The sequence below is a fragment of the Montipora foliosa genome, chromosome 11, assembly GCF_036669935.1.
Source record: "Montipora foliosa isolate CH-2021 chromosome 11, ASM3666993v2, whole genome shotgun sequence".
NCBI classification, from domain to species: Eukaryota; Metazoa; Cnidaria; class Anthozoa; order Scleractinia; family Acroporidae; genus Montipora; species Montipora foliosa.
The window spans coordinates 21,857,903-21,880,365 of record NC_090879.1 but is presented as its reverse complement, the minus strand read 5'-3'; the positions used below and the strand labels follow the sequence as shown (position 1 = coordinate 21,880,365).

The 22,463-nt window shown below is 38.9% G+C and overlaps 1 protein-coding gene across 1 annotated transcript in view; it reads right to left on the bottom strand.

The window, feature by feature from the left end:
- LOC137975187 (nucleolar protein 4-like) overlaps positions 1-16,200 on the bottom strand; it is a 35,795-nt gene extending 19,595 nt beyond the window's left edge. The window contains exons 1-4 of the mRNA XM_068822272.1: positions 15,892-16,200; positions 15,613-15,783; positions 10,848-10,988; positions 9,325-9,351 (exon numbers count right to left, since the gene is read on the bottom strand). Of these exons, the coding sequence (XP_068678373.1) occupies positions 9,325-9,351; positions 10,848-10,988; positions 15,613-15,783; positions 15,892-16,152 (600 nt within the window). The 5' untranslated portion in view covers positions 16,153-16,200. The remainder of the gene's footprint in view (positions 1-9,324; positions 9,352-10,847; positions 10,989-15,612; positions 15,784-15,891) is intronic.
- Between the last annotated feature and the right edge of the window lie 6,263 nt (positions 16,201-22,463).

Sequence of the window (22,463 nt, the reverse complement as noted above, 5' to 3'; positions counted from 1 at the left end):
TTAAGTCAAGAACCGCTGAAGCCTGATCAGGGCATTCTGTGAATTTTATTCATCTCTTGACCAGACCCAACCCAAAAATGAATTCAACAGGTAAGCGCTACTTATTTAAGTATAGTCGACTTAACTCGAAACGTTTTGTCAGACACTTGTTGGAGGGCTGCTTTCAAAACGGAAAGACATCCCGATGCTTACTTAGAGGACGAACATTCTTACAGACAGGGTTTCACCCCTTCGATTCTGTAGACTTTGCACCTTTTTAAAGTACGCTGTATAGATGAGGCAACGGTCAATTCCAAACTGAACAAGCTAAAACAGTCTACTATGAACGAAAGAGTGTCTACCATCTGCCTCAACCGATTTTCAAATTTGCTATTTATTCCCGGTGCTGTGTAAACCCGATATCCTTCTCTTCCAAATAAATTAGCATGCTGAAAAAAAAAAGCTGGTGTGTACAAATTGACCCACTCGTAAGAGCTTCGCTTACGTGATCTCACCCCACGGAAAGGCGATCATTGCTATGTCTGAGAGTCAGAGAAAAAGAGTGGATCTTAAAAAGATCTTTCGAAATAGGAAGGCAGGACGGTTTGGAACTACGCCGCGACACAACACTCGACTAATTAGCTCAGTTTTGCAATATTTCGGTTATGAATATTTCATGTATTTTCGATGAAGAAAGCGGGCCAAATATACTACGCTTCCTCTTACAGGCTACGCGTAAAAAATTCCTAACGGCAAAATGGACTAGCCAAAAAGCTTAAGTTCAATGCACAGGTGTCTTCCCTTGAACCTAAATTTAAACGGAGGCCATCTGGCCGGCAAATTTGAACGTGGGCCACTCGTTGTTTCCTCTTCGCAACTCAAAGGACAAGGGGTGTCATCTGCCGAAAAATCGCATAGACGATCTCTTATTTCCTAGATGAAGCATCAGTTGTATGTTATGAGCATAACCAAAGTGATTCCAAGCGTGATCTACCCACAGATCTGATAGGGATTGCGGAAAGGTGCTTTCGAAACTAAGCCGAAGGGACGCTCATTTGTGTTCCCCTTAACTTCCAAACAACAAAGCCGGCGAGAATGGCCGATTTCCTTTCGCTTTGATCCGAAACACAGAATATTCAAAAAGTAGACAAAACTAAACGATTCAAAAATAAAACCAAGCACCGACTTTCTTTGTAAAATTACCTTAAGGATGTGCTCTGACTTGACCTTTGCGATGGCAGCGAGAGCTTTAGTAGACATCTTCGACGGACTAGACAACGCCACAGAGAGACGAAGGGGTACAAACAGACCTTCAACGTTCGCCGCACCCAACCGCTTGTAACCTTCAATTGCAGCCGAAACCAACGGCGATCAGTCGAAATCTTCCTCTCCTGCAAATTGCTTTTGAGAGGCTCTAACAAAACCCGTCTAAAAATAGTGTGCTTGGCCCCCAAACCCGACAAAACTAAACCAGGAGGCAACCGGGAAATAATGGGCCAGAATTTTTGAGTCAAAGTTTTTGGCCTTTGTTGTCAGGCTCAGCAGCTGATAGCGTAAGCCATCACGTGGTACATCCACTAAGAACGGCTTTTGCGCGTGCTCTGAACATAAGCCGCTGATAGAAATTTGCGGACCTTGATTTCAAGGAATTTAATTATCCGAGTAATTATATTCCGTATTAGAGGTAATCGAAGATAAAAGGAACATTCTATGTTTCAGATATAGTACCGATAAATCTAGCACTTTGCCAAAGTCTACAAATATTGGGTTTTCCTGGTTTAGCGGAAATAACTCTTGCAGAAATAGTGAGAGACGGAGTGGCATGTAAACTGGAAAAAAAATATTGACAAAATACCGCCGGATCTGCGCATATGAAATGACAAATAACTTTACACAGATCGATGAATTTGCATATATAAGTGGTGGTGTGTAGTTAATTTACTTCGACAGTTCTTGTGATGCTATTCCAAGCCTTTTTCCAAACTCGTTTACAAGTTTTTGACTGAGAGGAGGAGGATAGGACAGATGTACAATGACGAATAGCTATGCCGCCTCCATGAAATTTTATTCGGTACCCTGGATAAACGTCACCTAATTTTGTTGAGCTTCCTAACCTAGTTGTATTTACCGATGTTTCCAGAAACTGATTGGCCCTTCAAACTTGACGTATTACCGTTTAACATGTAATGTGACCGTCAGAAAGTCAGAAATGGTGGTTTTCGCGCGCTGTGACTGGTTAACTGTCAGGTGATTAGCAAGTACTCCTCATCTTTGACGGAAGCCGAAGAGAAACAAAATGGCTTACTGAAGTTTCAGTCCTTTTGGTCGTGAAGGTTTTTGGTCCGATAGTTTCTTAACAGGTGGCGCCCCATCAAATATCCTCTATTAGTATATACTAAAACAGCGGATAGCGTTGAACTCGCGGCTGATTGGCTCGTCAAACTCCGAATATCCTGTGCTATTTACCTCCGAGCAACTCGGGAAAAAATGGCGTCCCGATTTGCATCCGTGACAAGTAAAGAAAACATCCAAATTAATTTAATTTTTTGTGCTGTATATTATCTCACTGTTTTAGTATATACTAAAACAACTATTCACCTCAGTGTCGGTGGCTAGCGTTGGATATTTACCGAGCCATTTCGCGGCTCGGTAAATATCCACCTCCATTTCGGTGAAAAGTTCTTAACTATTCATTCGGTGAATAATTGTTGAGATTAAATAGAGACTCTTTACTTTTTCTCCGAACAAAAAAATAATGATCTAAAAAAAAGTACCTGATAAAAAAAATTCAAAAATTCTAAGCTATTCTCTTGATTGCAGTATGCAATTCATAATTTTTGTGTTTTGTTTGGTTTGGATCAACATGTGAAAGTGTTATCTTCCTTGCAATTTAAGATCAGGCTTAGGCAAACCCTATCACCACCACGAGCGAAGACCACCAAACATCAGTTCTGAAACCTGCCAGGGCACTGAATATAATACTTCGTTTAAACATCTGTTTGGATTGAATATGTTATCTACAAATTTCCAAATTTTTGCTCGGCGATGCCCTAAATTTTTCGAGGTTTTTGAAACCTTGAAATCAACTTTCTGAAACATAAACCATACGATTCGCAACCTGGGAGAAAGGGTCCTTTTATGTTTCGGAGGGGTTATTTTTGCAATTATTGGCACTCAAATATGGCCAGCTAACATTTTCAGGAAGCAAATAGTTTGCTTGGAAGTTCAAGGAAGGTAAATTTTAGCTATCAGTTTCTGAAAGAAGATTTCATTCCCTAAAGTTATCGGTCTGCAAGTGTCTTTACATCATGATTTTCAGAGGCAATATCGATATTGAAAAGACCAACTTCTTCCAGGTAATCATTGTACCTCTTTAACAAGCAAGCAAGGCTAATGCACCGATCAAATCGAAACTTCAACATCCTTACCCCCCCCCCCCCGGGTAAACCACGGGCATTTGACTATCTTCTGTGCCCGGGGAGTAGGGAATTTCACCTTTGCCTGCGTAGGGTGGGGAAGATTGAACCGGAATTGTCAGGTTTCAAATAATTGTTTTTTTCGGGCGTCGAAGTCGCTAACAGCTATAAAACACGTGTTTGGACGAGATGGAAGAGTTTAAAGGAAGAGATGTAGCATTTGTGAGCAATTCGCTTACAGAAAGGGTCTTTAAAAGGTCTTTATTAAAGACGGCAGGAGCCGACGACACTTGTTCATTATTAGTAGTGTATGATAGACAAATTCGATGATAGGGTGAGGCATTTGAACACAACTTTGAACAGAGGGGCGGGAATTTGAATGATCCAATCTTCAAAAGTTCAAATGCCCGGGATTTGCCCTGGGGGGAGAAATGTTGAAGTTTCGAGTTGATCGGCGTATAATGGAGCACTCTGGTTCGCTGATTTTTGGTCGGGATTTTACATTCGGACCTTTTCTATGGTAACGGCCTGTTTCCGTAATTTTTCTCTCTCCCGCATAATTCAAGTAAAAGGGTAATTTTTTTTCTTCACAACAGCACAATTATAACAAGCGGAATATAGTTTTACATCTGGAAGGTTACCGTTCAAAGTTCGCTGATGGAAGGCGATGATTACGGACATTCACCGAAGCGGAGAAGTGTCCGATCGCTTAGATGCCATGTAACAACAAACAGCTTACTGGCCTCGCTTGCTCGGGACCGCACTGGGGAATATTGGCCCTCGATCGGTCGTTTTTGTACCGATTCGCTGCGTTCGGTCCGTACTAACACGACGACCCCGTTATTGTTATTATTACTATTATTATTATTATTATTATTATTATTATTATTATTACTATTATCATTATCATTATCATTATCGTTATCGTTATCGTTATCGTTATCGTTATTGTTTTGTTATTGTTATTATTATTATTATTATTATTATTATTATTATTATTATAGCGGTTTTCAATTGAGTGTCGAAAGTAATTAGCTAATTACTTTGGTTTTGCATCTACTTCGCTCAGTGATTGGTTCAAAGTTTTCGCGCCACTTTTTCAACCAATCAGAACCTGAAGTGAAACCAAAACCAATTGTGGCTCGCGCGTGCACATTTTCCCGCCTTTTGTGTGGGCTACGTGTAATTACTTCGAGTTTTGATTGGTTTACTGGATTGTCTCAGTCCTTTTTGATTGGTCAAAGTAATTACTTTGGTTTTGGTTTTACGACACTCAATTGAAAAGCGCTCTATTATTATTATTATTATTATTATTATTATTATTATTATTATTCCAATAACTAAGGTTTCCGATAAGCATTTAAGAATAAAAAACAGCGATATAAAAGAATGACGTTTCGACGGCTCCATGCAATCATTCTCAAATTCCAAAAAAAAACTTTAGTATAAATACACAGGTGATTATGCACAATCGCGCGCTCTCCTTGGCTCGCTATCTCGGATTATCAGCCGATAATCACCTCGACGGACAAAATGGCTGCCAGTAGTCGTTTTGCCACTGTAAGTGAAGATGATTTCGTGTTGAAATTTTTTTTTTCTCTTTTTTGAAATAATCACCTGTGTATTTATACTAAAACAATTATTCGCCTCAGGCTCAGTGATTATCGGTGAATATTCACCTCGACTTCGTCTCGGTGAATATTCACCGATAATCACTGAGCCTGAGGCGAATAATTGTTAAATATAGACATATTTTTATCCCCTAAAAATTTTTCATCTGTTCGGATTTCCTAGCTGAAAGTCTAGTGATCCGAAAATTATAGGGATCAAAACTTACCTTTTCGAAAATTTTAGCCGGAGAAAAGGTTCCCGAAAATTCTAGGTGGCCTTTTTAGGGTAAAAATCCGTTTAAAATGGGCGATTCTATGGAGGTATATCTATGACAAAATTCAATAATCGGCATTTGAAATAAAATCGTCCAAATGAATACATGAATACATCAATCCAAAGCTGAATGGCAACAAGCCGATTCCGAGAGGCATAACGCAAAAGAGGCATAACGCAAATAGGCATAACGCGAATAGGCATAACGCAAGTAATCATCAAGCAAAAAGGCATGACGCAAAGACGCATAACGCAAATGCCCATAGCGCAAAAAGGATAACGCAGTGAGGCATAACGCAGAGCCATAATGCAGAGGCATAACTTAAACAGGAAGAAAAAGTTCGATAGCGATTATATGTTCTTTCCCTTGAACAATCATTTGACGTTTTTTTTTTAGAGCTGCAATTATTTACGGAGTACACAGCTAGTCTCCATTCTTCAAAGGGCCTTTGCATTATGGCTATTTTATGTTATGCCTTTTGTGTTATGAATATTTGCCTTATGTTTTGCTGTGTTATGCCTTTCTGCGTTATGCCTTTCTGCGTTATGCCTTTTTGCGTTATGCCTCTTTGCGTTATTTCTCTTTACGTTATGGCTATTTGCGTTATGCCTTTTTGCATTATGTCTGTTTGCGTTATGGCTATTTGTGTTATGCCTCTTTGCCTTATGCCTTTTTGCCTTATGCCTCTCTGCGTTATGTCTCTTTCCGTGATAGCTTTAGGGTTAGAGTTAGGTTTAGGGTTAGGTTTAGGTTTAGGCTTGTTGCCATTCGGCTTTGGATTGATGCATTCATGATTTGGACGATTTTATTTCAAATACTGATCATTGAATTTGTCATAGATATACCTCCATGATTCTACCATTTTTCAGATGTTCGGAAATCCTAGGAGAGGCAGGCAAGCAAGAAATTTCACAACAATTGTTCCGAAAATTCTAGATCTCAAATCGTCTTCCGAACAGATATTTTCCGAAAATTGACGTTGGGTGCCCCTGTTTATTTAGAAAAAAATATATTTCCTTTTTGTGTTATTAAAACGCTTGATTAGAAGCGAGTATTGAATACATAAAAAGGCATTACGTCATCCATGGAATTGAATCTGTCGACGTTGCAACTTTCATTGGCAGGGAAATAACCACCGTCCTAAAGATTGAATTATGTGACTCGCGTGACTACTTTAATAACCCTTTACTCGTGTAAAAAAACAAATAAATTTAATCGTGACTTTTAAGAAAGAAAGCTGTAAGTTGTGAATACTGTTATTATGGTATCGTTCATACCCATACATATCCCGAAGAAAGTTGCAGACTAATTAAGACCATTACGTCATCGGATATTTTACAACGGCTACGACTGATGGTGCAATCGGAGATTTCACCTCGGCTATATGTGATAGTGCAATAACTTCTAGTGCAGTCGTTGTTGTCAGTTGTTGTGCTATAGATTGATCAAGTGACTTTGTGTCTATAGTCATCAGTGAATCAACAGGGACTGCTTTGGAATGTGCTCTACGTTGCGACTATAGTGGTAAGAAAACAGATAAATATTTAATGCGCGGTTAAAAGATCTAAAAGATCTTCTTGTTTAATTTATGAAAAACAAAAAACCAACACTTAACACTCAATCTGACTCCATGAAAGCAAAACTTTTTATTTGACAGTTCAAGCGCACCACGCTTGAAATTTTATTTTATTTTATTTTCTCTTATTATCATATGCAGTGAGACCTTCACACGTACATTTCACTATATTATGAACTCACCTAAAGTTTTTTATTTGAATTTGAGAATGATGGCATGGAGCCGTCGAAACGTCATTCTTTTATATGGTCTTTTTTTTTCTTCAATTATTTAAATAATTGAATGTAATAATTATGTACATATTCAAACGTTCTCTTGGCCTTCTTAATCTTGTAAGAAATTATTGTGAAGTTTAAATAAATTATTATTATTATTATTATTTCCAAGAAAGAAAGGACATATTTATTTCATAGTCAACTGGCGAGGCCAGAGGCTTATATGGCAAACAACTGACCTCTGGCAGGGGCCCATCACCTCCTGCCTCTGGCCAATATTTCCCAGTACGGCCCTCGCACTCGGTTAGTAAGAGGTTATTAACCATTACAAGGAAATAGAGAGGTTAATTTGAATTTTCTTCGTTGGTTGGCACTACTAGCCTTTAGTCTTTTTTGGGATTAAAATAACATTTGAAGTCGTTACATCTCTGAGATAGTACGCGCGCTGTGATTGGCTAATTTGGCGGGCAGTATTCTACAGTACGGCGTGCTAAATGTGAAAATTTGATACACCATTTTCTAGCATGTTTCTTTGTTTATGTGAAATAAACTTGGGAAATTGTTTGACTCTTGCAAGCGACTATTTAAAAAAGCTAACAACATTTATTCCTTTTTCAGGTTTCTATGCATGCCAGGCCTCGCTTACGGAACCCGCGCCCGCAGTGCACGCAGCGGTCAAAAGTGTGTTGTCCTGTCAATCATTTGCCCTTTCACTCGAGACGGTGCCTTTCTGTGCGTAAATGACGTTGTTGTCGATCTACCCCATCGAAAGAACGTTACCAAAGTCTTTTTTCGCGAAGTTAACACAAATAAATACATACGTCTTTTTACGCTTGATTCGAAAATACCAGACTGAATTCGTCTGAAAATAGTTAGAAAAAGCACAAATAACAGCCAAAGTCCAACAGTTGTCGTTCGAATGGCTGCTCGCCGGCAACCCAGTTTTGGCGCCAAAGTTTGTTATCAAAAAAAGTTGCCACAAAATCTTTTAAATGGTTTTCTAGTTCTTTAACTGCGAATCTATTGACGTGGCATCGGATAGCACAGTTTTTCCCGCTCACTGAATTCTAAATGGTCAATTTAAATTTCAGTAGCTCTCGCCGTATGCACGGCAATCATTTATGGTCTGAGTTGAACATTCCGCGTGGCTTCAACAAGTTCCTTTTCCCGGGTGACTTATTACCTCAGCGTGGATCTAAAAAATATCCTTCTAATCTCGTTTTGTTGGGCTGTACTTTAAGTGAAGAACAACAATAAAAGCAAGGTGACACACACTAACACCAACCCGGTGTGGCCAACACATCACGCATGCGCACAACCACTTAAAAGGGTGCTAAAAACACCCGCCTGGTATGTTAGCTACGCCATGCTGATGAGGCCCAAACGGCCGAAACAGCTGTCCATGGCTGCTAATTGACCTTGTGAAATGGTTGTGCTCATGCGTGATGTGTTGGCCACACCGGGTTGTGTTAGCGTGTGTCACCTTGCTTTTATAGTTTCGTAAATTACAGTAGAGACCTCGAAATCGGGTAATGAGAGGAAAGGGATTGGTTAAGGCGTGCCTTTCTCAAAATCCATTTCATCAACGAAGGCGTTCCTAGACATGTCTGAGATCTCACCAGAAAATAATCGTATCGCCACGATCCGGTGTCGTAAAACCGGCATCAAAGCGTCCGGAAAATGCAAACAACTACGATGGTCCCGATAGGACGTTTTCAACCACCCTCTAGAGACATCAATAACAATAGAGAAATTTTGTCATCCACCAACATGGCGGCGATCACGTCAGGTGAGAACCACCTATTGGTACGAGATGTACAGTGACTGTAGCCTGCGAGAGGCATCCGGTTTTTTCGGCTCTAGAGGGTGAAAATAGAGTCGAAAAAACCAGAAGTTCTCGCAGGCTACAGAGTCTGATAAGTTACTAAGCGTACCAAAAGAAATCGCAGAAAAATTACTTTCGAGAACTCAACCGAAAACCGCTGAATGGGAGCCCTTTGAAAGCAGGCTGCTTTTTTGGCAATATGGGTCAGTATGACGTACCAAAGAATTTTTCTTATTGAATAAAATAGCTTTTTCATCGCTTGAATTCATTTGTTTAGATTTAAATGAACAGCAGTGCCTTTTTGCCCTTTTTCCTCCGATCTCTCTCTTGTCCGAGCGATGGGCACGACTTCAAGATCATTTTGCGATCTGTAGAAATAACAGACATTCACTTACTTCATTTACTTCAAATTGAAAAAAAAAACATACCAGATCGGAAGGAGGCGAATCTCGGCCCTGTGAAAACAAGCGAAAAACGGTTTTATCATTCATGCATGTAAAGATTAATTGTTGAACTAACGTGTTTAGTGGTCACATGATATTTATTTAGCCCTTGCTTCCCGAAAAGCAGCAAAATATTGACGAAAGTAAAAGTATTAGTTAACTAAATAATGCACCCAAGAAACAGTTGACGGGAATTTGCAACGCACTCCCCTACCCCAAACACTTTCGTTTTTGAGACTCGTCGAGAATAGACCACTTATTGACCCCGCCACTCTCCTTCTGCAACCTCGTCCTTGGAGCGGGAGAGAGAGAATGGACCTTTCTCTCTCGCGCACCAGGGAAGGGAAGAAGACGAGGTTGCCTCCTTCTGATGTAAACTAGCACGTTTTGCTGCCACGTACTGTTCAATGAAGACTATAATGATGATAATAATATTGATAAAAATAATAATATAACAATAATATATTTCTTTCATCCAACTTACAATATTTTACAATAAAATAAAAAATCTTAACCAAGCATAATTTGACATTACAAAAAATTACAAAATTTATATAAAAATATTATTCTTTGTACCCGTGTGGATTAAAAAGTATTCATTTCTATAATTCAAAAAGCAGTTATTTAGACTAAAAACGTATTTTAAAAAATACCACTTAAAAACTTCTATTTAATACCTTCTTCAATTGTCTCGACGTCAATAATAATAATAATGATGATAATAATAATAATCACTACCATTACCATTCCTAATATATTTATAGCGTTTAAGCGGCAGTCATCAATGAAATCCCCTTGTGGGATTATGCTATTATTATTATTAGTAGTAGTATTATCATCATCATCATCATCATCATTATCATTATCATTGTCGTTCTCATTATCATCGTTTTTTTAACCCTATGTCACTGGGGACTTCATAGAGACATTTAACATCGTGTATTTTTTGGAAACAAACGGCAAACCTCTGAGTGTAACGTGCGGTAAGTGATTTTCCGCAGCGTTTTTCACGTTAAAATTCTGTATTGATTTAACTCTTAAATTAACACATTTGATTTTCGCTGACCATTTGCACATCCTTGAGGACGCTGGCTCGGTTGAATTAAAATATGTAAAGTAAAACAATAATCCAACCAGGTGCGTTTTTTTCCCGCCAAATGCCGAACCTTAATCTTTTTTTTTTTTGCCACTATAGCAAACGGCAAACCGCGGACGGGTAATAGCGCGGTCGACTTTAAAAACGCGATCCTAAATGTCAACTATCAATTTTTGACAGCAGATAGAATTTTTTTTTTCCACTGGCAGCATCCTTTCATGTTCGATCAAAATAAACGCATTTTCAACAGACGAAATTGAAACAACTATCAACGATATGTTGAATTATTGCAGAGCTTCGTTGATAGCCTTCGAACAGCTTAGTTAATATACTGATGGGTCAACAACTGTACAATTTCATTTATCTGTCAGTAATTTATGGTGTCCTTTCCATTGAAATCCCTGTTACTCACCAGATCAGACACCGGTGACAAGGGTCTACCATGTTTGAGCAGAATGGAGTTAAATCGCTGGATTCTTTGTTTGCAGGTACTACAACTCATGAGGTAATAAGACACTGCCTCACGTGGGAGAAATGCGTAAGTGTTTGCAACCTAAAACATGAAAATATAACATTCTTAGGTCGAATTGAGTGGACCGTTTTCAGCTTTAATACATGTCGCAGCATTTCAGATTATGCGGCAATTTTACTGAGAGAAATTATTCATTAAATTTCTCCTCCCTTGCAGGCAGCCAGGAGCCTACGCGGCCGGTGCAAAGGGATTTTTCATCATACTGGCTTCGCGGAAATTTTAGGTTTTTCAAGATAAAACCCAAGCTAGCAGTAGAGGGAGAAGCGTGTTCGGCCCGTGTCTCGCCTGTCATTCGGGGACCGGTTGCTCGAAGCCCGGTTAGCGCTAACCGTTGGTTAAGAGGTATCAAAACCAACAGGTTTCCATGGTATTTAACGCTGCGATTAGCGCTAACCATGCTTCGAGCAACGCGGGCCAGTTTGGGTTTTCTTTATGGGAACCATGGACAAGCTACATGACTCGGACAGCAATCGCCAAACTAACATCAACAACAGTTGAGAGCCCTCTGTTTCCGAGTTCACGTCTTACATGGCAACACCATTATACGTAAATGAACATTTCATTTGAATTCCGAATCAATACGCAATGACAAGATCAAAGGAGAGTAATGGCGACACTAATTCTGCTTTGCTTTAAGCATTTGTGGTTGTCAGTTTACTTGTTGTACATGAAATTACCAATTTACTTAAAGAAACAGTTTTTCTAGTCTGCTTAAGTCATGTTTTGATCCTCAATGAGTATCCCAAATCTTTCATCCTTCGTAAGAAGAGATTTCATTTACATTTGACAGATCTTCTGTGATTCCAGATGATACACTTCCGATCGGTTTTTGATTTCTTGTCTAAAGCCATTATTGAATATTAACCACAAGGCCGATCTCATAACTTTAAGCCAAAATTGCACTCATCGGTTTTGTATGGTCTCACTATACTTATTGGCTTAATATTCTGGCGGGATTTTCCAACCAATGAAAAACTGAAGCAAAGCCAAAAGTATCATGGCAGACGCGCTTTGAGCATGTCATATGCAAATGAGAGCATCGAAATCTGATTGGTTGATCGCACTGTTTGATCCTGTTGTGATTGGTCGGAAAATTATTTTGTTTCTTCATTGAAAAACGATAACGCGCCAGTTATGGTGAATTTTCCTCGCTGTGTCCAAAAAAACTGTTTTGCACTATTCATGATGCGCTCCTTTTTGTTCAAAATGAAAGAGTGATTGACACATTCAAGGACTGTCTCCCTTACAGCTATAAACTGTCATGGCATATTAACACCGAATTTGCTTTAAACCTAATGAATTTGTCGGTGGTAAGTTGGTTTGAGTTCCTTAATTATCGCAACATTGGTTTTGAGATTCCTTTGCTCAAACGACCAATCATCTCTCTCAATGTTTTTTATTCTCAGAGTTATCTCTGTTTTTAACTTGATGAATTAAGTCTGCTTTGGAGATCAAAATGTAACTTACATCCTAAGAGAATAAATTAAACTCCGGACGCGAAAAGCTCATTAATTCGTATTTAAAATACTGTAAGTGTCGTACCCATGTAATCAAGAGGGATTGTGTTCCAAACTATATCAAAGAGAATACATTTGTAAAAAGATGCTTGATCTTAAAATTTTACAGTCTGGTATTAAAAAAAAAATAAGTCGACAATATTTGAAATATTTTACAACAAATTCCTTATCTTTTACCGAGCATTTCACTCAAATCACATCAGTCAAGCTTGATGATTCTCATTTTTCTCTTATCACATTTTTCATAAGACAGTCCTTCAAGATTAAAAAAATTATTTCTTATTTGCATTGACTAGACGAGGAAAATGTTAAGTTTTGGTAAATGAATTGACAAGTATGTTGAAAATCGCGAAAATGACTGCGGATTACAATTGAGGAAAAAAAGCATTTAAAAGGGCTGGAAATATATTAAAAATTCTACTGGAAACAATAAATGAACCGATAGAAAACCGGAATCACCTTAGACATGAAAAAATGTATAAGAAAATTATCCTTGTAGGAGGTTATAGGAAGCTGTCATCTATGAGAGTGGACTTTGCTTAAGCTTACTCTTTGAGATGGAAGAGCAATATAAACATAATTTCCCCAAATTTGCCCCTGGGCGATGAAATATTCACTATATGAAATTGTCAATAAAAAAAGCCCAAATTTTCTGAAATGCGGTTCCTTAAAGCATTGGACATCCCATTTTACAATTTTGACGCTGAAGCTAAAGGCAGAAATACTAGATATCTTAAGCTATTTAATGGTCTTTAATATTTTCATGGGATCTTGCCTTGGCGCTGACTTCCTCTGTGCGGTTTCGTCACTAAATGGGCTTTAGGTTTCTCTGACGTCGTTCATCTTTATTCTGTATATAACTTTATGTCTTTTGAATCGGAATGTCTTCACGGTGTAAATTTGTCGCAGCTGGCGTTGCTGGATATCCGAATTCCCTCTAGCCCAAGATATACAATAAAACTTAGACGTCCGAGTAGATAGAAAAACACCCCAAAATCTTCACACAAACAGTGCTCTATATTGTTATTTGGAGAACAGTTTAATCTTCAAAATTAAAGTAATAAAAATGATAAAAACTGAAAAATCGTTTTCCCCTAGTGCGTAACATAGGTCAGTGAATTTCTACGTGAGCTGTCACCCTGAAATTGTTTTCAAAGAAATAACAAATTTCTTTAGTTCAAAGTACATTTAGTACATAAAAGAGCAAGGACTTTCCTAAAGGTAAAACGGCAATAAAGAAATGTAATAAGAAAATGCAGATTTTGATTTATTGTCATTATTAGTTTGATGAAGAAAACTGAATGAAATACAACCTTCAGCATTATTTTTCGACGTACAAACCGCCGAAAGTCAACACCGCACCCATGTTACAAATGGTGGCTTGGTTTGCATCCCAAACTGGCAAAGACAGACTTGGAATCAGAGAAATATGATATTGTGGAATTGGAAAACTAATGTACATTTGACCCATGGCATAAATGGTGCATAAAAATTGGAAGTAGACACTGGTGTTAAGACGATTTGCTATTCAGTCGAGCAGCCGACAATCAAAGGAATATAATTAGTGAAATGAAATATCAAGCCGAGAAGGCAGAATTTCGAGACCTTTAAATTTTTCATATCCCTAGAGCAAATATCGTTCAAACGCTCGAGATGTTTACTGCGGAGAGTTTTAGTTTCTGCCATTTTGTTACAATAAATTTTTGTAAGGTCAAAAACAGCTGTCGGAATAATTTTGCAAATTACTTTGCCGGAGTCAGTTGACTATCAACATAGCACTTTGCCAGACTTAAGCTTAGACAACATTGCTATCTCATAACAATACTTTTTCAAGCCGTCATTTCAAAGTCTTTCAGATCTCGCAATTAAACGCACTTTTGTCCCACCTAAGGCGAAAATGGGTGGAAATTTCACTTTGCCTTCAAAGCGAAGGCTTTTAGCTACAATTATTCACAACACGTGTGTGAAGTGCCCAAATAAGGAATAAAAAATTAAAACGAGAATTAAACTGGGGGAAATAAAAATAGAAAAGGTTTATTTATCATGAGCGCACAAACTGATGTGGCTTGGAATGCAAAAAAGGAAAAAAAAATTGAAAAGAGAGTTAAAATGGTGAAGGCGAAAATGCCGTTGTTTCCACACCTATATTTAAAAACCGCGGACAAGATATTTGTTAAAATAAGAGAAGTTGTTTTCCCAAAAGGAGTCGACTTCATTTTATAGTGGCGTCCCATTTAACCACATCAATTTTTCATGTTTGCGCTCTTATCGATTTTGGTGACGTTGATGCCGATCTATAGCTCGACTAAAGCTCATCCCATATTTGGATTCGCTCTGTCAAAAAAAACCGTGTCCTTATTAGCGATTCTTGAAAACCTCAACTAAGAAAAAAGATAAATAAAGCCCAAGATAATAGTATCACAATCAATGCAGTTGCCTTCTGTTCGCTGTAGCATGAAAATAATTTACTAATTTGAATATGGAAAACGGACGAGCGAGCTAACCTCTCTACTTGTCACGCGAACTTATCTCTCCCTATACAAACGAAATGCGAAATATTTCACTCAAATGGGGTGATTTTCGATTCCATACAAAGTGGAGGAATGAAGTAGCTAATGGTTGTTCGAATAAAGGAAGATTAGAGGACATCTTGACGTTCATTCACTGTTGGGACTTTTTTTAGCGCTAAGGGGAGGTCAATACGGATGCGCTCGATTAAAACATACTGCAAGTGCTTTGTGTTGAATTTCTCACCACCTTAAAATTGTCCTTAACGCCTTTGTGTTGTGAAAAGCCTCTTTAATTTTCTATAAGACGAACTTTAATCTTCTGTGTGAGACAGATCATTACACGCTCGCTGTAAAGTTAAGTCGCACATCCCGATCTGCATGGATAAGTACACCATAAAAAATAATTTTATCCCGTGCAATCGGCTTTTCCTTTTTAACACAACATGTTCCCCGCTAACTTTGCTCCGCATAGGCATAAACTGGGGCCTCGATCCCTCAAAGCTACGAGTGTTTTCAGCTTTCGGCCAAAGCCTTAACATGATTCGTACACTGACTCACTTTTCATAAATATTAGTTTATACTCTATCTAAAACTGAGCCGATTTAGTAATAAACTCACCGCTTTGTAAGTTTTTTTCTGTCCCACATGAACTCCCCTGTCATTGATGTGAACACTGCTTATGATATCAAAAAAATCGTCTGCTACAGCGACCCTGCGATATTCGACAACCTGGGAGCGATTTGAGTGTCCCGAGATCTTGTCTTCGTATGGGTACAACATCTCCACGCTCTAAATGCACAAGACATCCCACAAAACTCAATGAGAACCAAATGCAAACAAAAGCGTACTTAGTCAAATAATTTAAGTACAAAACCTTTGTCGCACAAGCTTACTTACTTTTCCATGAGCGGGAACCTTAACCGGTACGTATAAAACACCATAGCTTTGACCATCATTCATGTGAGCGATGCGGAACCCTTTTGACTTGACCCAGAAACGAAATTTAGCATCGGTTTCGATCTGGGGCTCGCCTAGCAAATATCTGCAGATTTTGTTAAACTTTTTCCGGGTGATCGTCTTTGTCCGACTGTTTTCCCCGTAGTTTAATTCAACCCAACCCTGGAAATTTCGCCGGAACGAAGATCTTTCCAGTGACATTGTTATAAGGAATACGCCCGAAGATAAAGGATGTACCAGAATATTCAACGATTGAATATTGCGAGGGATGGGTAAGCTTGGTGGCCCATGGAAGCAAATTGTCTGTGACCATCTGGTTTCCCATTGGACAAAACTCTCTGCATAAGAATGGCTTTGCGATAAAATACCCAATCCAAGCTCGAGCCAGCAGATGTCCCGAAATCGAACAATATTGACAAAATTCTAGCATAATTTGGGATAATTGAGTGAAGGATGTTGTGCGGCGTTGTTGACGGGACGAACCAAATGACAACTAACGAGACAGTATTGAGAATTTCATCGGGACGCGTTTGCTAAAAAAAAGTATTGAAGTATACCATCGAAACTTCAGCATCGTACAATCAAGTAAAGCGTGCAAAGAGGACAATTGGAGTTTTAAACTGAAACTATTGTCACGATAGTCCAAGCGCAAAAAACACGCAAACCTATAGAATCACGGAATATTTTGTATCGCCTGAATTCACTCTTTTGCAATAAACTACAAAGTTGTAAGATTAGTGCAAAGCCTTAAGAAACTGAATGGAAGCTATCAGCTGAGTAGGCCGGATGACATCCCGGAAACTTATATGCTAAATCCCCTGTGCTCTTTATTTCAAGCTATTTGCGAGGCATAGAATATGCAATTTAGGACAGTTTAAAACTCAAAACATCTCATTTTCAAAGTATTGCTCTGCATTTGAATTAAGCACTTCTTGTGAAATTTAGGCGTTTAAAGTAAATAACACTGAAGAATTTGTTTGCTCATGGAATTTAGGCTGAACAAAATGACAAACAACGAAATGCCATGTTTGCAGTAAGAAGTAATTCAAGATTTACCGGAATACATCCCTGATATTCGAAATTTCTAATTTCTCTATTTACCGCTAACATTTGTCATCCCTCAATAACCATTAATTGAACAACACCGTCGGGGTTTCAATTTTCGCCTCCGGCATACTATTAAAATGCTCTTAGCTCAAAATGTCTGCTTGACTGTTGAAGAAGTTACATCGTTTTATTTATTAAATTGCATATTTGTCGTCTTAAATTGATCAATTCACGAAGCAACCACTGCGAAAAAAAGTTAACAAGCACTTGGATGGATTTCGTACCATCAGCTACGAGAATTGTCGCTGTGCTCGACTCGCGGGAGCAAATAATTTAAACGAAAAGAAACAAGGAACTACACCCAAAAAACTCTTTCTTGCTCTGTTCACGAATGTGCGTTCGCCGCATTATGCTATGGGATACCTATTTTTCTATGGCTCATCTACAGATCATGGGCAAAAAATGCTCGTTTCTGAAGCATTTTAAAGTGGATCATTAACATCTTGTTCCAGACAGATATGTTTTGGGGGGTCTATTTAAAGCGAAAAATTGAAGGGCTACCATGTTTATTAATTTTTCGGGTCGCCGTTTGTGTGACACAAACCCGCGACTTTACCAGATCCCGCGCTATTGGGTCCCGAGAGCTACAACAGATACCCGAAACAAGGATCCCAGGCCAGGATCAGAAATTTCCCTATAGTTACTCTTACCGTTAAGCTAAAAAATTACGTCAATATCTTGAAGTACCGAGAGAGGCAAGGATGATTTCTGTCTGACTGTACAGTAAATTGTCTGTAGTGTTTTCCTGACTTGTTCATAGATCTAGTTGTTCGAAAGCCGATTAACTAAACACAAACCCGGATTTAAAATAGCAACAGAAGTTTGAAGAATCCCAAATGAAAATGCTTTAAAAATGTCATTTTATGCTTTAAGGAATAGAAGGGCCTTGGGCAACACAAAAGGGAAAAAATCTTGTTAATATTTTTGTTTGTTTCATTTGTAAATGAACTTTATATCTATTAGAGTTTCCAGTTATCCAGGAGCTAATAGGACTTTGAGCAAGTGGGCCCAGAATTTCGATAGCGACTCATCATTGGCAGGCGCGTAGCGTCCTATACGCAAATACGCACGTGCGTACTTGAAGTGACCAGAAAATTTTGAAATTTTAAGCAATTGTTTCTACTTTTAACATTTTACTTGTACGCAACCAAGATTTCCTTATGAAAACACCACTTTGATTAAATTCTAAAAACCAAAACAAAAGCTATACCATGTGCTCACTTAGTTCTGCATTGACTTTTTTTACACTAAACAATGCAGTGTTGTTTGGTCAGCGTGCAACAAAAAGGCGAAGTTGCAAGGAAGCGACGTTCCGAGAACGTTGTTGACAATTCCAGTCACGCTAGCACAACCAAAACAATGCTTTGTCTGCGCCAAGTTTGCTCAAAATAAGGGCAAGACGCTTTGTTCTTTGCTTGTATTAACACAACTATTTCGAACAAGAAATAAAGAACGCAGTATTTTTCCCTTAGTTTACTTAGGTTTCTAGATCATATGTACTTGTGCGTACTTAAAAAAATGACCACGCTACGCGCCTGATCGGGCAAATAAAATTATGTGGGTATTACTCCAAAGTAATCAAGCAAAAAAGTTGATGAATGTTGTAAAACTAGACGCTATGGAAGCGTTAACTCGGGTTTGATTAAGGATTCGTCATGGGATAAAGAGGTGTTTTCCACCTTTATTGTGGGATGAACTTTCGATGGCTTTAGTACCTCTGTAGTTTTCTGCTTTCCTGAGAGAGACATTTTAACTTTTTCACTGGTACCCTGCTCGGTTGACGATCACGTCTATAGCCATAACATTCACAATACAACACGACTACAATTTTAGTATGCATACTTTGCATAGCGATACACATATCCGTTTTCAGTTGAAAACGTAACTTTTTCTTTTCGGATACGGCTTCCGTCCACACGTATCCGATGAAAACAATCATTGAAAAACGCTCTCCAGAGTGGAACTTTTTGAAAACGCTGTTTTCGCGTGTGTACGTGTGGACGGACGAAAACGAAACTTTTCGAAAGCGCTGACGTCACGCAATTAGTTCCAATCCACACCGCGCAATATTATAAACTTATTCAAGATGGCGGACAGGCGCTTCACTTTCTTGTCTTTAATACTTGGGCTTATTTCAAACCTAATTGCCTGTTTTCGAGCAAATTTAGCTTTGCTATTTCTTCAAGCTGACTATTTCAGAAGGTGGCAGAACATTACTAGATTACTTTCATTACCAGTGTCACAGCGGATTTGGACCCCCCCCCCTCCCCGCGGATTTGGATCCCTCTAAAAATAAGCGTTTTATTAGTATTGTAATCGCATGGGCTCACATAAAGGGCATTGTAAAGAATCTTAAAAAAAACAATGCTTTCAAATACTAGAGTTAAAATTTGCATCTATTTTACGAAATGCCGCAGCGCGTGCTTTAAACAACTTTTACTGAAACTCAAGTCTAACTTCACCTTTTCTCCTTATTTAAAATTAATACGAGAATTCACGACTTGACAAGAGTGGTTATAAAAAAGGAAAAATCTTCTGAAGCCTTGTAGTCAAGCAAACTTCTAAGAACGCGTCTTCCAACCAAGAGGTGTTACTTTAAAAAGTGGTACCTCCTTTGTGGCAGCGCCGCCCATTCAAACTATCAAATGGAAGAAAAAACAACGCTTTACGAAAAAGCCACAGCAAGTTCTTTCAACAACTTTAACTGAAGCTCAAGTCCGTTTTTGCTTTTTTTTGCCTTATTAAAAAGATAGCACGTTATTTAAAGTGCCCCTGTGACCAAAAAATCAATTCATATTTTTCTTTGGATTTCAAAACTATGTTAACAAAACACTAAGTGATCCACGTTTTAAGCCTTGCTTTCAAAAAGACACCTCTTTATTTTAACTGTAATTTTCCTATTTAATGGTTCGCCATTACTAACATTATGTTCTTGAGAGAGCTGGATCGAGGAGAAAATGACGTCAAAGGCTCACTAGTTTAAGAATGCAATACGTGTGTACGCCGCAGAATTAATATGCAGCACGGGGGTTTTGGGCTTTCAGACTTTTAAACTCACGCTTTGCATATATAATAAGCTGCGTTCACACGCTGAAATTTTAAGCTAGTGAGCCTCTGACGTCACTTTTCCCTGGATCCAACCGTCTGAGGTCCAATCGGTCAGTTTTGAACGTGAGTAATGGCGGACCGTGAAATCCAAAACTTACACTCAAAGTAAACGGCCTTTGGATAAAAATCAAAGCTCAAATTTTTGCCAGTCAGGTGTTAAGCAAACACACTTTCAAAATCTGAAGGAAAAAAGGAAGTGGTTTTTTTGATCACAGGGGCACTTTAAGCTTCTGTCAGGAAGGAGTTAAAATTCGCAACTGCATACTTTTATAAGAAATGGCACCGCGACTGCTTTTAAACAGCAAATTAACTGACCTAAGTATTTTCCTCAAGTTTCCCCGATCCAAAATGTAGCTCTGTATCGATAAACAATTAAATACATAAGCTGTAATATTGGGGGGGGGGGGGGGGGTTCAAATCCGCGAAGGGGGACTAAATCCGCCAGGGGATTTGTACCGGGTAGTCCAAATCCGCTAGGACACCGGTGTCAAGAGGCGGAAGGTTGAAACGACTTAGTGGTTGCCTGCCAAGACCTCGACGATTTTGGGTTAGACCTGGACATACTAGCGCTTAGTGGGACATTTTTCTAGTCCAAATAGTTATCGTAAAAGCGATTAATATATCTTTAAATATTATGTATTTAGTTTGTATCTGTATGTGCTAAGTATTTTAGCTCTAAAGATATTAACTCTTGTAGTTATTCTAAAATTCGAGATGAAATAAAGTTTATGCACGCATGTATGCATGTTACCTTTACCAGAGCGCATGCGCACACTTTCTAATCTGCGACTTCAGTTCTTACCATATGACAGATAAGATGACTTTTCCCTTGTATATTTAAGCGATCGAATTCATAGGCTAAATTGACAAGGGCGGTCTGGAGCTGTGAGTAGGCGTGGGATTTGTCACATATGGTTTAGGGGCCGACATATCTCTCCCTCAATGCCGTACCGGGAGGCAAGGTCGGTAGCAGAAAGCAGCGAAGGGCCAACTGCGTCCAAAAGCGATCGCACGGGCCAAAATCCCGGGATGACTCGTTTGGTACGACGCTCCAGCGCCGGTGTCTAGAGGTACTGCGTTTTTCTCTCTTGTTCAAACATTCGGTCAGCGCATGCGTAAATTTTCTGGCTTTCCGATACCTAGCCTACCGGAAAAAAAATTAAGATGCAGGTTTTTACAAGGAATTGGCATTTCAGTTGAACAAATTCTACAGGCATAAACGTAAGGTAAGAACCGCGCGTGTCTGGTCTTCTCGAGACAGAGATGAGAGATGGTTTCATGCAGATTAGGACGCCTAAAATGCTCTGTTGTAAACATGGCGGTTCACGAGTGAAGTTGTCGCTCTGGCCTTTCTGTGGACGAATTCCATGACCTACTGATACAATTTGGGCAAGTTCCGAAAGCAAAAAACTCCAATTGATGCGGTATTTTGCTGATAGGACTGGGTAACCCGACACTTACGAAAAAAACTATGAAATGAGAATCGGGAGTTTTCCCTTGTCATGGAATGGCAGCATTTCCCAGAATTCTTTTTGAGAGTAAGTGAGACAACTTGAGAAGCACGAAACTGGCCCTCATCGAATGGCTGAAGCGCGGCCTGGGGAAAACAAATTGTAGCCAGATACTCAGGAGTAGGCCTGGTATGTGCTGTTAACGTGGATTTTGGATTTCTGAACAAGTTTTTATCAGAGAAACTTCGCGACAAAGTTGTGCTTTCATTTCTCTGTAATCCTCGTGTCAAAGAAACGGTCAGTAACGTGTGACCGAGGGTAAACACGGTATACTAAAACCCAAGTTTGAGGCACCGAGGGATAATTTACCATGGTGTGTGTAACCGCACCTATGACGTAAAGCTTACATGTACGCTTATATTGAAAAGTTTCCCGCCGAGCATTGTTGCGCCCTTACCAATCAATCCACATAGTCTCTTCTTACGTGAAAACTGCATAAACTAGTTCATCTAAATGGTAGAAATGCTGCCAAGGAGAAGGGAGATGTTCAATTATGCTTGCGGTAATTTAACGACGATTCGTGCGTGGAATTGAAGGGAGATTTTAATACGTCTTGAACCCGAGGGACGGTACAAGACGTGGACCACAAACTGGACCCCATCTACCCAAGAAAAATCTAAATATAATCAGGTCGGACAAACGGACCACTTTACAGTTTGGCTATGAGACAAATTGTTATTTAAAGCACTTTGACGAACTGAACTAAATTAAAATACAAACAACAACTTTGTATTTTATTTTCTATACTCTTCCATAGAGTCCTTGTTGTCTTCCAGCAGTTCCTTC